General features: G+C 38.1%; 1 protein-coding gene across 1 annotated transcript; it reads right to left on the minus strand.

The window, feature by feature from the left end:
* Window positions 1-43: 43 nt before the first annotated feature.
* tbrg4 (transforming growth factor beta regulator 4) lies at window positions 44-9,355 on the minus strand. Its single transcript, XM_079625744.1, has 12 exons — window positions 9,219-9,355; window positions 8,281-8,753; window positions 8,009-8,190; window positions 4,612-4,756; window positions 4,320-4,494; window positions 4,067-4,224; window positions 3,815-3,925; window positions 3,563-3,707; window positions 2,496-2,738; window positions 2,277-2,388; window positions 2,077-2,191; window positions 44-927 (listed from the first exon to the last, which is right to left on the minus strand). The coding sequence occupies exons 2-12, from the start codon at window positions 8,683-8,685 to the stop codon at window positions 826-828; spliced, it is 1,893 nt and encodes a 630-aa protein (XP_079481870.1). The 5' UTR covers window positions 8,686-8,753; window positions 9,219-9,355; the 3' UTR covers window positions 44-825.
* Between the last annotated feature and the right edge of the window lie 7,546 nt (window positions 9,356-16,901).

Consider the following 16,901-nt stretch of genomic DNA (forward strand, 5'->3'; position numbering starts at 1 on the left):
CAAGGCAATGATGTCCTTTCCAAAATAAATAAAAGGCAAAAACTGTCATCCAATATTTATTCTTACATACAACCATGTTTCATATATTTAATAAAATCACAAGCACATTTGCAAATGTACAGATATCAGGTGAGGCAAGTAGAGTTGGTATCATTTAACTTTTTCAGTAATAAGCAATAATAGAGTGGTGCTTTCTAAATGTAATGAAAGTATCTTTAAGTACTGAACTCTCAATCCCTTTCTCCATAAATATTTCCATCCTAACAACTGTCTCCTTGGAAACAAGGAAAGCCCCATATGTTGTCTAGGCAACCACATCAAAAACAGAAAGTGTATGTATTTATTAAAAGTGGAAGTAGAGAGTGTGAACGTCCAGTTGTGTTCAGGATGTGGAGGATTAACACAACACTCTGATAATTTAGTGTAGTTGATATGAAGTTGTTTCCCCCTGTGGTGAACATTGCTTATGCCCATTCAGTTAAGTCACACACTTTCATTTCATAACATATGTCTAGCTCTTTGGCTCAGTTTCCTTTTTGGGAAGGCAGTGGATACACAACTCTGTTGTTTCCGAGCATTTGCTGCTTTCTGGAGGCTCCGCTTTTTGTTCCTGCAGAGATGGATCACAGCTCCCAGTCACATTTGATTTCCACTCTGATGTTCGGGTGGATCAAGGAACTTGAGGATGCTGTAACAGTCTCTCTCTGTGTGTATATCTAATACTCAATATCTGTATCCTTACTTCACCTGTTATTGTCTGGCCCTGTTGATGTCTATAAGCTGCAAGTGTCCAAAGCATTTAAAGTTATCGACAGGCTTGATGGCTCACTTAGCCATGTCCTCAGCCACTGCCTTCCCTAATTTGTCTTTCAAGTAAGCCCCTTTCTTCCAATCAGATTTCAGCTCCAGCCATTCAAAGTACGGCACCTGTAGGGGGACACAAAAGGAGTGGGTTTGTGACGAATCAATATGCTCAAGAGTAAAATTGCAGTCACGTTTGTTATTGTTTAGCAAATTTACACAGGCGAAATAAGAGTATTTTTAATAGGAATCCATGCAGTGTAGAATTTCACAGATTTCACAACAGGTTCAAGCTGCATTGACCAACAGAATTCTCCTTGGTTTGAAAGTGATGGTTTTGTGTGGTGATGTATAAAGCAGTTTACACAGTTGAAATTAGACAACGGGTGAATTTTGCTAATGCATGTGACCACAAAATCAATCTCAGAAAATGGAGAAATGTTACGAACTCCTGCCTTTTAAAATGGCTTGTATCAGCTAGCGCATCAAATGGCAGGAGCATTATGTCAGCCTTGTGCTCAGTTGGAAGTCAAGACAAGTCCAGCCAACTCTATTAAACTGTACCCCAGGAGGCAGAGGGCTAACAGGATTGGCCTACATGCTGCAGACAGAGCCTGAGTCCTTTTCCGCAGTTCTGTCTTTACTGCCGCTATTTATAACCCAAAGTCAAGGGGGACTGCCTGCCATGTAATAGCTATTACAATGGGAATAGAACTAATCAGGCTAACAACACTGGTACTATAAAAAGGAGAGAACTTTTTTGTATCATATGAACTGTCAATGCGTGTTGGAAGACCATCAGCAGTCAGATTTATTTTATCACGTGACTGATAAAACGTGGTTAGGGTTAGGCGTGACGATGGCGGAAGATTTGGTTTCAAAGCGAAATGTTAAAGCGCCTATTTGCCAATATTTTTTAATAAACCCAATGCTAATAGTGGACCTGCAAACATAATCATAAAGAATAATAATGAACCCAGTATTCAAGCAATTGCCGCCCCCGAATTGCCTTTAAATCGAAAGCTTTACAAGCCAAAGTAACATGCGCACGGCTGCACGGGCATTCATAAACAATTTAAAAGCGAGGTGGAAAAGAGAGAAAAACTCCTCAACGAACTCTTCAACATAATTGCAACGTGCACTTATTATGAATAAAATGTTATCTGTTAAATGTGGATGTTAATATAGTTAGCGTTCTTGGTGTGAACATGCCTTAATAGTTCAAATGAACTGAGATATGTTTTCATCTCCTATGCTTGTATTCCACTGTCTCACCTCCACCACTAAAAACCCAGCCAGCTGTAGGTGGCGTTTCTGCATGGCAAAGCGGCCCAGAAGATCCTTGCTCTTGAGGCAGAAGTTAGAAAAGTCCCAAGACACAAATGCTATTCTGCAAATAGAAACAAACACATTGACACAATCAGAAATCATCTCTGCATGTGCTCTTAGAACAAAGCTTTCACATTGATACTCACCGTCGTGCCCCTGCAGGTAAGGCATCAGGTCCACCGCCTCCAGGTAAATGAGGGGCTTTCAAGTTCTCCAAATTAATAGGTTTATTTTCTGAATCTACCACAAGCTCTCCATCTGTGGTGAACATAGTACAACAGATATACAAGTTATCAGGAGGTTCTGTTAGACCCATGAATGGAAATCCAACCTATGAAGTTTATTACCTTGTAGTTGCTACTCACCTATTGTCCAGCCGTATACAGTTTTGACAGCAGTGCGGAGGGCCTGTGTCTGGCTGTTGGTCAGACTCTGGAGGGTTGTGTGTAGGCTGCTCTGCATAGGGGTGATGGTCTCCACTTTCCCCAGGGCAGCTGGCAGCAGGACAGAAGGGGATTTCAAAGTGATTCCTAGAGGCTCCAGCTGAGCAAAGGCAGAGATATGCAGCAATTTCAGCCGATAGTTCTCAGTCCGATCCACAAAGCCACCTGTTGGATGAGTCAGGAAAACATCACTATTACACAAAAACATGGTATGACTGCAGACTGACTTGAAATATAGTGCACAGCTTGACAGCCTATGAAAAAGAAGTGTGTGACGATTCTGCAATTTGTTCTTTTGTGTTCCATGGAAAAATGAACTGCATACATTTAAATAGACACGAGGGTGAAATAATGACAGTATTTTCATTTATAAGTGAACTATTCCTCAAAATTTATGCTCACCAAGTTGTGGTATGCTCACACTCACCTGTGTATACTTGATCAAAAATATAGTACCGGTATAAACAGTAATATTGTGGAATATTACAAATTAAAATAACTGTTTGATGTATTTGTGCTCAAGAAACCTTTCTTCTTATTATCAATGTTGAAGACTTACTGCTTAATAACCATTTAATATTTTTGTGGAAAACGTGATTGTTTTTCACAGATTCTTTGATGAATAGAAAGCATTTATTTGAAACAGAAGTCTTTTGTTATGATGCGAGTCTTTTTGGTCACCTTTGATCAATTTAATGCATCCTTGCTGAATAATAGTAGCAATTAATTTCTTAAAAAAACAAACAAAAATAAAAACACCTTACTGACTCCAGACTTCTGAAAGGTAGTGTAGTTAGATCTGCCAACAATCGGTCATGAACGTAAAGACAGACATTGGACAATGCTACTATACTGCCACCGTGTGTTTCGAATGAGAACAGCATATTATATTAATAACATTGATACACAAGAAATGTAAATTCAGCAGTTGTCCCAAAATGAGAGCATAGTCTTTTCTGAATATTTTTAGCACATTCATTCCTTCGCACCTGAAAGTTTCTTCTGAAAGGCATGGTTTGTAACAGAGGAGATGTAATCAGGATTGGCCTGGTTCAGCACACACAACGACCAGACCACATCTGTTTTCAGGAAAGGCTCTAAACTTTGAAAGGAACCTTCCAGAGCTTTGTGTACCTGTAGCCATACAATAAAACCTATTAAATACATCCATACATATACAGTGCATTGCAGTTAATCACAGATAATAACAATATATTAGCCCTACCACTCTGATTGGTTACCTTATGGTAAAACTCCTCTCCTTTGCCAAATTGGAAGTTGAGTTTGGCGAAAGACATGAGAAGATTACAGACCTGCAGAGTGCTGTAGCTTTCACTATAACTCACATAGTGCTGAAAAACAACGGAAAGTATGTGTATGTCGATGGAGACTGGCGATGGAGAGACTATTACAATCAAACAAAAGAAAAGGTTGCTTTCAAGGAAAGTATAATTTACTTTGTGCTGCGGAATCAGCAAGTAAAAGACTCTAACCTGAGCAAAGCCTTCAAACAGAGGCAGGTGGAGCCACTTGAGGAAGGCTAGAGACTTGGCACAGCGGGTGACATCTAGGGAACTCAGCTCTGATAACCTAGGCAATAGCTCTGTCGCTATTCTCTGAAGAACCTTTACCTGGTGAAAATTCAGCTTACCTTTTATTCAAAGGAAGATGAGAGGATAATTAGATGTTTACAGTTATTTATGGAAGTCTAGGCAAAAACCCAAGCTATCAAAATTTCTCACTGACCATAAGTGTACGCGATGTCAAGCAGCAACGGCGTTTTCAGTTCAAAGGAGGATTTTTGGATCAGGTGGTATGAGAGAGCCCGTAACAAAGAAACGGCCCTCCTGTTTTGAGAGGCCAGTGCTAATGCCACCTTCCGGATATCATCTGCGCTAAAGCTCTCTGCCAACTCCAGGGCCTGGAAAGCACAAGATACAGTTCAGCGTTGGTTACATAAGCCTTATACAATATAATGCAAAGTGTTCAAATATTGTTGGCTAGGTGGCTAAAGGTGTTTTAAAGAGTGTGCACTCACTTTGTCCTCCAGTTTGTCCATTAGAGAGGGGGAGAAAATCAAAGCACGGCCCATGAGAATGGTGATGGTACGACTGTCACTTAGCTCTGTCCAGCGCAGCTCCAGTTGTTTCAGCAAGGTTGTGATGAGCGCTTTGTTTTCATACCTATCACAACACAAGCAACAACATTACAAGAACAAATCAGCTACCAACTACAGCATCAAGAACTTAAGAAACTTGTTTAAAAAAAGTGGTGATTTTTTGTTGATGCAGGATTATTGACGTATATAAATCAGTTCATTCAATGCAGGCACATACAAATTCTGAATTTGAACAACAATATTGTTCAAAAGTTTGGGGTCGATAGGATTTTTAAAAATGTTTTGAAATGTGTCTTTTATGCTCACCAATGCTGCTTTTATTTAATGAAAAAATTGAGTAAAAACAGTAATATTATGTAAATGATTACAATTCAAAATAACTTTTCTATTTTAAAATTTATTTTATTCCTGTGATGCAAAGCTGAATTTTCAGCATCATTACTCCAGTCTTCAGTGTCACATAATCATTCAGAAATTATTCTAATATGCAGATTTGGTGCTCAAGAAACAGTTCTTATTATTTTCACTGTTGGAAACAGTTGTGCTTCTTAATATTTTTTGGAAACCAAGACAGTTTGAGCTATTTTTTTCAGGATTCTTTGATAAACTGAAAGTAAAAAAAAACAAAAAACAAAACAGCTTTAATTTGAAATAGAAATCTTTTGAAGAATTATAAAGGCCTTTACTATTACTTTTGATCAGTTATAATTTAATTTGATCAGTTTAAATTATAATTACATATAATTTAAGCAGCTTTACAGAAAATGCATGTGTCTACATTACAATTTAGAGTGATCTGTTATCAGAGGTGACATTGTCCAAGCTATGTATTTTAGAAATGTACATATATATCACGCAGTTAGCTAACAATGTATTCATTTAACAGTGTATTAATTTAGGGCAGAAACCATGAGCTGTCCTCCTAAATAACAGCCTTTTTTAAAAACAAAACAAAAAAACTACTGAATCTTAATATAACCTTAAAGGTTCTCTAAGCGATCCTGGGTGACGTCACTTCTTGTTGACGTTCGAACTATTGTCAAACAAAACGGAGGCTAGCTAGACCCTCCCTCCTCCTCATCCGTGCACTAACCCCCCCAAACCCCACCCCCAAATCCTTCTTGTCGGTTATTGGCTGGAACACTGTTTGTTATGTTTCGTGGTGCGGGTAGCCCAGTTTGTTTTTGTTGCTGTTTGTGGAGCCTGGGGTGTCTACAGAGACCGCGTTTTTTTAGAGTGTGTTCGGGAGACAGACAGCTAGCGGATAGTGAGGAGATATTTGCTGTATGTGACAAAAAAATGTTTGGCCTAAAAAACGCGTGACATCTCTTAGAGCACCTTTAATATAATAGAAAATCAAGTTTTTATAGTTGTTTATATGTTTCTGTGGTGTTTTTAATATGCTTTGAGACAAACCCAGACCACTTACGGCAAATTTAGATTTGCTCTGCAAGTGGGTCTGGCAAAGAGCCCATTGAAACCCATTTCCAATCCGTCGAAATCGCGGCACCAATCAGAAACGTTGGGGCGGGCTTTACACGATGACGACAGAGCAGAGACGGTGACGCAGATTTTGTACATTACAAAGATGGATGCTGCCGTGGAACATCACAACATCACTCGTTCGAATCAGCTATCGCGTCTGTTTCAAGCGATTTAAAATTGTCATTTTCTTTAACACAAACAGAGAATTGCTGAGAGTCTCGAGATGTTTCTCCGTCGCTCTGCATACGTCATGTCATTCATCGCTCTGATTGGTTTTAGATCTATCCGACGTCCGTTGGTGACGCCCCTGTGGAAATGAATTGTCTATGGAGCTTTGCCAGACCCTTACTCAGTTACAACTGAGAGTGGTCTGGGTTTTCCCAGGCTAAATCTTACCATAAAGTGTCCAACTTTGTAGAGAGCGATACATAAAACGCATTACCATTCTGATACATAAAACGCATTTCCATTCTGATACATAAAACGCATTTCCATTCTGATACATAAAACACAAAATCATAAAAGTCTAATACCATTCTGATACATCGGCTTGAAGACGACCCTTAATAATTCACTCTTCCACTTCTTTTTCTGAATCAGTTTCTGGTTCAAACATATATGGCTGAATTAAACCAGTATTTCCACTTGCCATTGTACAGCGTTTACTACAGTAAAGTTGACCGAGTGGATCTCTGAGCTGGTGTGAGTGAGTGGAGGCGGGGCTAATTAGCATATTCCTGGCTCCGCATTTACTAAATGAAGCAAGGGTTACACTCAAGCTATTTTAAGGCTTTTTTTCCCCACAGGATTTAAAAAAAAAAATGATATGCCATTTTGGTGATCACTTTTAAAGGATTAGTTCACTTTTAAAATGAAAATTCTGTCATCATATACTCACCCTTAAGTTGTTTCAAACCTGTATGAATTTATTTATAGGAAGATATTTAGAAGAATGTCAGTCACCAGACAGTTTTTGTTTCCCATTGAGTTCCATAGTATATTATTTTTTTCCTACTATGGAAGTCAATGGGAACCAAAAACTGTTTGGTTACTGACATTCTTCTAAATATCTTCCTTTGTGTTCAGCAGAGGAAAGAAATTCATACAGGTTTGAAACAACTTAAGGGTGAGTATATGATGACAGAATTTTCACTTTAAAAGTGAACTAATCCTTTAAGAGATACAATTATTGACTACAGGGGGACTTTAATAATTATATAACAGAGTTATTTAAGTTATCTCAAATACACAAATATATAAAATATGTTAGAGATATGAGGATATATTACTTTAGCTAGTTGTTGGGATATAAGTCAATCTTTAGCAAGCCCTGTATAATTAGGTTGATTTATATGCACCAGACCATTGAATATGGGCGGTCACAACTTAACCAAATATTTTCCCTCATTGACTGTTCTCTTCATAAACAAAAAACTGCATAATCTACCTCATATGCATGATAAAAAAATGAAGATGTGAATGAAAAGCCGTCAAGTCTTGAAAATTAAAATGATATTTAATAATCAGGTAATAATAGATTATGACAGAATTTTTATGACCCTGTCCATCAAAATGACGGACAATGAGAAAGTCTAATGCGACCTCTGGTCACAACACAAAAATGTTTAATTGTTTTTAATTTGTCTGTTTGCATGTATATTAAAATCTTATAACTAAAACAATAATCTGAATATATAAACAAACAGACTACATCACTAATCAACTAGTTCATTCAACAACTGACTAGTCATCCCTTATAGGTCTATTTTTAAATGGTCAATTGTGCTATGTCTAACTGTGAATAATGCTTTGTCAAGCATGTGAATCTCACCCTCTTTTGCGCTGAAAGGCTACCCAGTCCACCAGGTAGGCCAGTTGACGGTAGGAAAGGCGTCGGATCCTCCAAAGCACTTCATTCTGGATGGACTGGAGTACAGGGGCATCAGAAGGGACACCCAGCATAGTGAGCGTACGCAGAAGAGCCACCAGAGACCCATTCCACACTGAGGACACCTGTGTGAGAACAACCAGATAATCTTCCACCGGCCCAATACACAATCATTTTCAATTTAAGCTGCTACTCAGAGTGGTTGTCATGGTTACCTCAGCATTTAAAGTCTCCAGCATGTGCTCGAAGCGCGGGTCCTGCAGAATTCCTACGCCACCCTTCTCCACGATCTGCAGGTTCAGCTGGATCAGACACCTGGCAGCATCGCTGGCAGATCTGCCTTGCTCTGCCCACAACTGAAGCACTTCCTGTGGAGTGGATGCCTTTTCAACAAGTTTGAGTAGTTCTGTACATTCATATGGGAATGGCGTGTCCTCCATCGTGGCCAGTTCATTGCCCTGACAGAAGTGCCTAGCAGAGGGTCGGATCCAAGACACGGACATCGGGCACAGCGGCTCTGTATGGTGAACTGTGGAAGTCTGTAGTCGGGCTGAGGCCACGCCAACCTGAGAGCAGCGAGGAAACCATCGCACCCATCTGCACAGCAGCCTGGTGGTCATTTTGGAAAGGGGACTTCCTCTATTCAACAACCAATCAAAGCATTTGCACCCACATCTCACCTGAGCACCTAAGAATCAACCAGACAGCACATAGAAGAAAAGTAATAGCTGTGAGCCAAATTATGTAACATAAAATAACACCAGTCAGATGTTGATGAGATATATATATATATATATATATATGAGATGTTTCGTTGATGTGAACATTTAAATGATTTATTTAACTAATTATTATATTTTACTAGTAACGTTACTCTTGCTTTCAACAAAATAGTCTTGAGTTTCGACACTTTCCAATTATACTGCATGTAAACAGCATGTAAAGATCTGTCAGATGTCTGAATTAGCTAGCTGCTATCTGTCATGGGCAGAAGTCTATTTCTGACCTTGCCGATTTGGGCAGGCGCAGGAATAAGCTTATGAAACTGTCAACACTATCAACAAAATTTCAGCAACTCCGTAAACATTGATACAGTTCAATAAACATGTTTTATCATACGGTTGAGGCGATACATGAAATACTGCTTTCTTACCTTGTCAAATTAGCTTTTATACGACTGGCGACGACATTCACATGGAGGAACTATCGGTCGCGGAGGTTCTGCGTCAGTGTGAACCGGCAACACGTGATTTCGACAGCATATTGTGATTGGTCGATACCTTTGAGTTAGAATAAGTTAGATAACAAACCATCTATTATTATTATTATTTGCATTGAATCCAAATCCATAATATGCTCCGTGTAAGATTAACTTAATATATATATTTTTTCTGAACTGTGCTGCCATTTGAGTTGGAGGTGGTGCGTTTATAAATAATAGGTTTTCTTTCAGATACAGTGAAAGCACACACTCTTTTAATTTACCCCAAAGCTAATGCGTCATAAAGTTATTATTCACTAAATATAGATTCATTATTTTAAGCAGAAGATAACTAATTACAGTCAGGTCTACTATAAGAAGCTGTTCATAAGACGACCAGCAGGTGGCGACATTGATTAATTTATAGCGCAGTTCTCAACTTGCTATAAATGTTTCCAACTTGGCCACACATTGCCTTTATTTTTTTGATGATAAAAATAGGCATACTTACTACTTTATCTGAAAGCTGTCTTAATTGAAGTAATATTTGAGCTGATTGGTAAGCTCAGCCATACAGCTCTAGGTTTTCTGTACCGAACAATGTAACTGATTGAGTTTATCAAATCCTTCATTACCCGTTCCAGTTGTATTATTCTCTAATGGGAACAGGGTGCACACAGATGCAGAATAGCCGTCTATTCTGGGATCAGTAATAGCATGAATGCAGCAAAGAAGAATAACATTTTGCGTCATTTTGTAGACGATGATTTTGTCTGTGAATCAGCCTAATCTGTTGTGACACGCATGCTCAAATGTTAAGAGAATTTAAGAGAGTATAAGGCCTAATATAATATTCCCCCAGTTTCACAGACAAGTCTTAAGATTAGTCCCAGACTAAAATGCATGTTTGAGCTGTTTTAACTGAAAGCAACTTGCACTGCCATTTCTTAAAATAAGTTTAAATATCCCAGCAAGCAAAAAGTCGTCTATTAGACGTTGAATAGACGTAATTTTTACGGTCTAATTACGGTCCACTGAAGGTTGAAAATGAAAATTGAAAAGACGTCAAATTTGTCCGACTTTTCAACGTTTAAATTTTTTTTATAACTTTGACGGAATATGTAAAACTCTTTAAATTTATTTGAGATGATAATGAACATGGTTTGGTAGTTTGTTTTCTCTGTTGTTTTAGCATGTATAACAGACTTATCCTAGCTGTCTTAGATTATCAGTTGAAAACATTTTAGATGATCAGTTGAAAACACGTAGTCAAACAGTCCGGCCAAAACTACTTAGTTGAAATCACGTCGTAAACCAGTCCAAGGCGGACCGACATATTTTCAACCATATTTCAACGTTGAAAGACGGTAATTGTTTACTGGGATGTTTGTGTCAAGATGCACACCAGTAATGCTTTTTTCTAAGGCGTTTATAAGATACTTGTACTAAAGCCTAATCTTGACTTAATCTAATTCATGTCTGTGAAACCAGGCAATAATCTAATATAATAACCTTCATTTTGATTGGATGCTGGATTAGGGTTCAGAAGAGATGGACTCTTAAATTTGGTAAATGAACAATGTCGTTTGGATATAATGTAAGATTAGATGGTGTGCCAGCATTCAGTAGCATCTCAAGGAAGTTCAGCCATCTTTCTCCTTACAGATCATGCGCCAAGCAAAGGAGAAGGGAGATGGTTCGATCTTGTACAAGGCTGTTATTTTTTTATATATTGAATTTAAGAGAAGAAAAGGGCAAGTGAAACATTTTTCAGTAATGAGGCGACTCAACCGGAGGTGAATGGAGAGGATAAACTTTTAGAGGCAGTGCAACGTGGAGCAGTTCCATTAACTTCCTTTTTCAAGTGGCACTTTGGAAAGAAAGAGTGAAAGTGAGACACAAAGAGAAAAAGGGAGAGTTACAGTCAGTGACTGATTGAACCCTTATCTGGTGATTTATGCTTCATTCCATCAGCTCTCTGTGGCGTACATAGTCATCTGGTTAATGGTGTGATTTACATTAACGACACAGAGAGGTGCAGCCCCGTTTTACAGTCTTTAATGCACACATCAGAACTTTGACATGCTTCGCGGTAAGTCAGGTTGATTTGCATATGCTTCCAATATGTAGGCCTACCTCAAGGTGCTTTGAGTCAGTTACCATGAGCCTTTGAGATAGATTTTTGTAATGTTTTATGCCGTTTGAAGAAAGACATATTTTAAACTGAGCCTTTAAAACTCAATCCAATCTTCTTGTAAAACTGAGATGCATTTGAAAGTCTCTTAAACAGAGCAGAGGAGTAGTTAGTGGGCCGGGTTAAGTGAAGTTAAGTATCTGTCAATCACACTCATGATAGTTTAACAGTGATGAGCTGTGAGCTCTGGCCTCCTTTAAGGATCTTATTTTAGAGCTCTCTTAGTACAGACGTCATATTCAATTTTTTATTGCAATTTCAGAAATCAAGGATAGGATAGGCTTTGGGGATCTGTTAAAATAACCAGACTGAGCTGAGTTCACACTGAAGCACATGAACACTTCTGTTCTGTTCAACTGTTTGTTCTGGTCATTAGTGATGGGGATTTTTCAATGACTCTTTCGTTACTAATTTTTACGCTCTGATTGGCTGCATCTGAAATCACATACATTCCTATAGTAAACAGTATGTGACAAAATAAATGTCAGAATTCACAGTTTTCATAAAAGATAGGCGAAAAGTACCAAGATACTTCTTCTGGCGAGATTCTGAAGTGTGCATACAACGGACAATTTACTATCCCATGGGGTTATCCCATAGTATCCTATTACTATCACATAACGCATTAGATCACGGGAGAGGATTTGTGAATGGCGGTGACTCGACGCAACTAATGCGGTCACATTATATGGGCAACATGGCGAATGGAGTATGTCCAGTTAAATTCATACTTTTTTTTTAGCTTTACTTTTAAATAACTACTCAAGAAAGTATGACATTTCGGACACATCCATAGTCTTTATGAGTAAATGACTGAATCATTATTCAACAGATTTGTTCAAAACACTGAGTAATTCAGGAACAAAACAAATGTCTTCTATCTTTATGAGTGAGTCATTGAATTATCCACTCAACAGACAACTCATCACAGCTGTGGTGTCCAGAACAACACCCTTGCTTGTATGATATTAATTAGAACATATTATGAAGTGTTATTTTGACATTAAAATACTATTCCATATAATATGTCAAAACAAACATAAGGACTTTGTAGATGGATTTTTCCCTGAAAAGTGTAAACTGAGCTCAAACAGTAGAGCGTTGGCGCTTGCAACGCCAAGATCATGGGTTCGGTTCCCAGGGAAAGCAAGAGCTGACAAGATTGTAAAATGTGTACCTTGAAATGCAATGTAAGTCGCTTTGGATAAAAGCGTCTGCCAAATGCAAAAATGTAAATGTAATATATATATATATATATATTCTGGTGATCTGCAGATATTGTATTGGTCACTTTCTGCAGCGTGCACCAAGACCTTTTCATCTTATGTGTGCACATCAGTATTATTTGGTGTCTTTGTCCAGGTATGGTGACCAAACACTCTCTCACACCCCCTGATTGCTTTTCTTGGGTAACATGAAAGAAATGTATACATCTCCACCGAAGCGAATCAGACCCCCTTCTTTTCATCTTCTTTTACCCCTATATCTTTTCACTCGCTCTCCCTGTTGTATTGTTGTTTCACCACCTATCTAACTGTAAGGTTGCTGTGTCTGTCTTTCTCTGCCTGGTGTTTGCAAGTTCCATTACGACATGATGATGACTCTGAGAGCCCGTCTGAAGTGTGTCTCGCCGTTGGCTCAAAAGTTTGTTGGTTTTGTTGATCTTTTCTTTTTCTTTCATCACAGCCTTATTTTTCTGTTCTTCAACTGCGATGCTCTTCGTGACCTGTCTGGCGAGAATGTATACAGGAAGACATCAGCTCTGAATTCCAATTACTCTGGGATAGCATACTCTAAAAATATGTGTTTAGAAACACCTTCACACTATATGCATATGTCCCCTCGAATCAAAAGTTATTACTGCTGTTATTTTCTGCTGCAATCAAGCTGTTAATAACACTTTCACACAGTCATGGTCTTGCACGTCTGCTGCTTTTCTTACATAATTGAAAGTATTCATGGGGGTCTATGAGTGAGTCTGTTCTCAAATGAATTATTCTGACCAAGCCATAGGAGTTGTGATTCTTTGAAGGTTTATTTCTCCCAGAAATTATGATTTTGTCATCACTTACTCACCAGTACTAATCTACCTTTCTTTTTTTCTGGGAAGTACAAAAGGAGACATTTTTGAAGAATGTCACTGGTCACTCTTTTCATTACAATAAATGGGTATTGAGGCGTTCGAACTTCAAGGGACACAAAAGCATCATAAAAATGGCCCATATGACTTGTGAACTTTATTCTGGTGACGAAACAAAGCTTTGCGTAGCATTGTGGCTTTTCAACACAAGAGTACGTTGATGAATCGCACTTACAAAAATACTGTGTCCCGCTAATTTCAGATCTGCTTCTGCAATTGATTAGAAGAAAGAAATAAAATTCACGTTTAAAGTGATTAAAATGAATGAAAGAAATGAAACAAACTCGTAAATAAAAACCTGTGCTCTGCCTTTTTTCACAGTGTTATTTCATAGGCAGTGTTCATATAGGCAATAATCTGGTTCTCAGGCGAATGAAGCTTTGGAAGTCATGAATCACATGCTTTTAGCAAAAACAAATCAAGTTTCAATATGGTGCATCAATCTTCAAATCTTCTGAAGTCACTAGGTATGTTTGAGGTAAATTTAGGTTGTTACTCCCTGATAATCTTCCTCTGCAGTGAGCTTTTATCCTCTTCAATCTGATCATTGATTTGTATCAATGTGATTTGAATGAATCATTCAAACTTTTATTTTAGAGATGTGTATAACAACATGGTTGCTCACAGCACAGCTTCGCTTATACAGGATGTGATTCATCTGCTTTTTTGAATCAGTGAATTGTTCTGTTTGTGGTTGATGTTCCCCTTTTTCGCTGCCACCATGTCGATAATGGTCTTAAATTGAAGAAAATGGGTTATGGATGAACATGCTGTGTGCTATTGTGATTTTTCAAACCATCTTTAATTCAATTGGACAGCACCAAAATAACTTTAAATCCAGTTTAAGTGGGGAAGAAATCCATTTTGTGATTTCAGCATGATTATAAACACACTGTGGCCAGTTAACCCCTTAAGCGGCATCCCGTTTTTTTAATAGACATGAAAATGCACATTCCGAACTTTACTGGTTGTAATTCAAGAATGCTTTGGAATATATATGTAAGATTGGTCTTGTTTTAAAGAAGACATTTGGCAGATTTTTGTAGTGAAATAAATTAAGAAAGTTAAACAGAAGAAAGTCATAGAAGTTTGAGTTTATGAAAATGTTCAATGTTAAAATGTAATTATTCATATTTTATATAAAATATATATTTTAAAAACCTGGAGGACTCTAAAAATGTAAAAAAAAAAATCAAAGCCAAAAATCTGAAAAAGTTGTGTTTCACATTTTAGGTTGATATCTCAAAAAATAAGCTTTCAGTAAGATTTAGTTTGGGCGGAGTAAGAAACTTTTTCAATAGTTGACATTACTGCCCATATAAGGGCGCCTGCATTTCCATATGTTGTTTGAGTGATCTGAACCATTATTTGTACAATTTTCATACAATTTATGAAGTAGCTCGCTGCCACATCACAAATGGTGAATCTATTATTTTTTTCTTTATATTAAAAAAAAAAGTCAGACCTTTTTTTCTAAAATAATTGAATGGATGCTATCTTTTGAACTCTTGGCATGAAAACAAACTGAGGTTTCTACAATTCTTTCATGATTTTTCATGTTCATCACTATTTCAAAATAAAGGTCTGAACACGCCTTGGGAGTATGAAAATGTTCTTGTTGCAAATTGATAAATTACGGCTCCTAATCACCAAATATGTAAACTAAGCCACGTTTCCACCGAAATTACCCGGAACAATTTGTCCCAGGAACTTTTTTTCCCAGGAACTTTTTTTGCCCCAGACCGGTTGCTTTCTGCGTTTACACCGCGGTCTAAAGTACCGGGAAAATTATAAACTGCGCGCGACTGCTCCTCCCAGTCTGTGACGCACAGTAATCAGTTTTGAGCGCCACATTTATAATAAGTATGGAGGAGATTCAAACTGTGCTGTAGTTATATTTGTGATGTATTGCGGACATTGAATGTGAGATGGCTGGGACGAACGCTCAGAAAATTTCCTGTTACACAAATACGCTTAATAAAGCCTGAACCTCGCTTTTCGGTCCAGCTGGGTTTTTTTGTTTTTTTTTATTAAATTCCATATTTGCAGACAGACTCTTACTGCATGAAGCCACGAACCGCAATAGATTTTTAAAAATGCCGGTTAAAATAGAATGCTGGGTGGAGTCCTCCAGTCAAAATGCGGCGTGAACACAACCAATCAGCATGTTCAGCGCACAAGTCCCGCCCCCGAAAGTTCCTGAACTTTGAAAAAGTACTACCTCGCCAGCAGGGACTTTCGGAGGGAGAAATATTTACCCGGAACTTCATTTAGACCCTGGTTCCTGCGGTGTAAACACACCGAGTACCACCCCAAAGTTCCTAGTTCCTGGGGAAAGTTCCCGCGGTGGAAACGCGGCTCTAGAGATTGTAAGCTTTCAAATGATATATATTTTTTCAAGATTAGTTTAGGTTCAGTATAGGATATTGCTGTTTTAAATATGTAATGGCTATGCCAATATAAGGGGTTAAAAAAAAAACTCTGCACGCTATAAAGATTTGTTATCATTGATCTTCAACTTTTCAGACATAAAACAATGACATGTGTATGTGTACTTTTCACTCACACACAAGTGGATGGTTGTATAAATCTGGTAAATCTCTTTTGTAGTGCAGCCTGAAGAACACGGATTACACCACAGAGGTGTGATTACTGAGTGTGAGACCTCTTTCCCTCACACACGTGTTTGCGCACATACCTTAACACAAAAAACGTCCTACATGTCCTCTTTCAAACGGGCTTAAGCCTTTGGAGACGTGACCTTCAACTCCACTCCTTGAAAAAGTGAAGGAAATAACTGTTTGAAATAAAGTAAGTCTGAGAGGAAGAGGGACCAGGGGGACATTGTGAGGAGCGTGACCTCTAAATGTGAGACTCCCTGTGTGTGTGGTTGTCATGGACATGATTTCACTCCCTCTTAACTTTTTCAGACGAGTTTTTTTCGCAGCTGTTAAGAATTCCTGTGATCTTTTGGCTGTCGGCGGTCTTGTATATGTGCATGAATGAAATGACCTGTGATCAACAATGTCTAATTTGAAAGATTCCGAGTAAAATCTTCTGTGTGTAGCTCCTTCATGTCCACGGGAGGAAATGGGAGACAAACCATTGAACAACTTACTGATTCATCAAAGTTTTAGCTATTAATATAGGATCTCAACATGGTGCAACTTAAAAATATGATGCAGTAAATAATGGAAGGGTAATGTACAGTCAGTCGATAATTTTGCAAAATAACATGTAGGACTACATTATCCAGCTCATTATGACTATTCCCAAAATAAATATATGAACATTAAATATT

This window comes from Phoxinus phoxinus (genome assembly GCF_949152265.1).
Source record: "Phoxinus phoxinus genome assembly, chromosome: 10".
Lineage (NCBI taxonomy): Eukaryota > Metazoa > Chordata > Actinopteri > Cypriniformes > Leuciscidae > Phoxinus > Phoxinus phoxinus.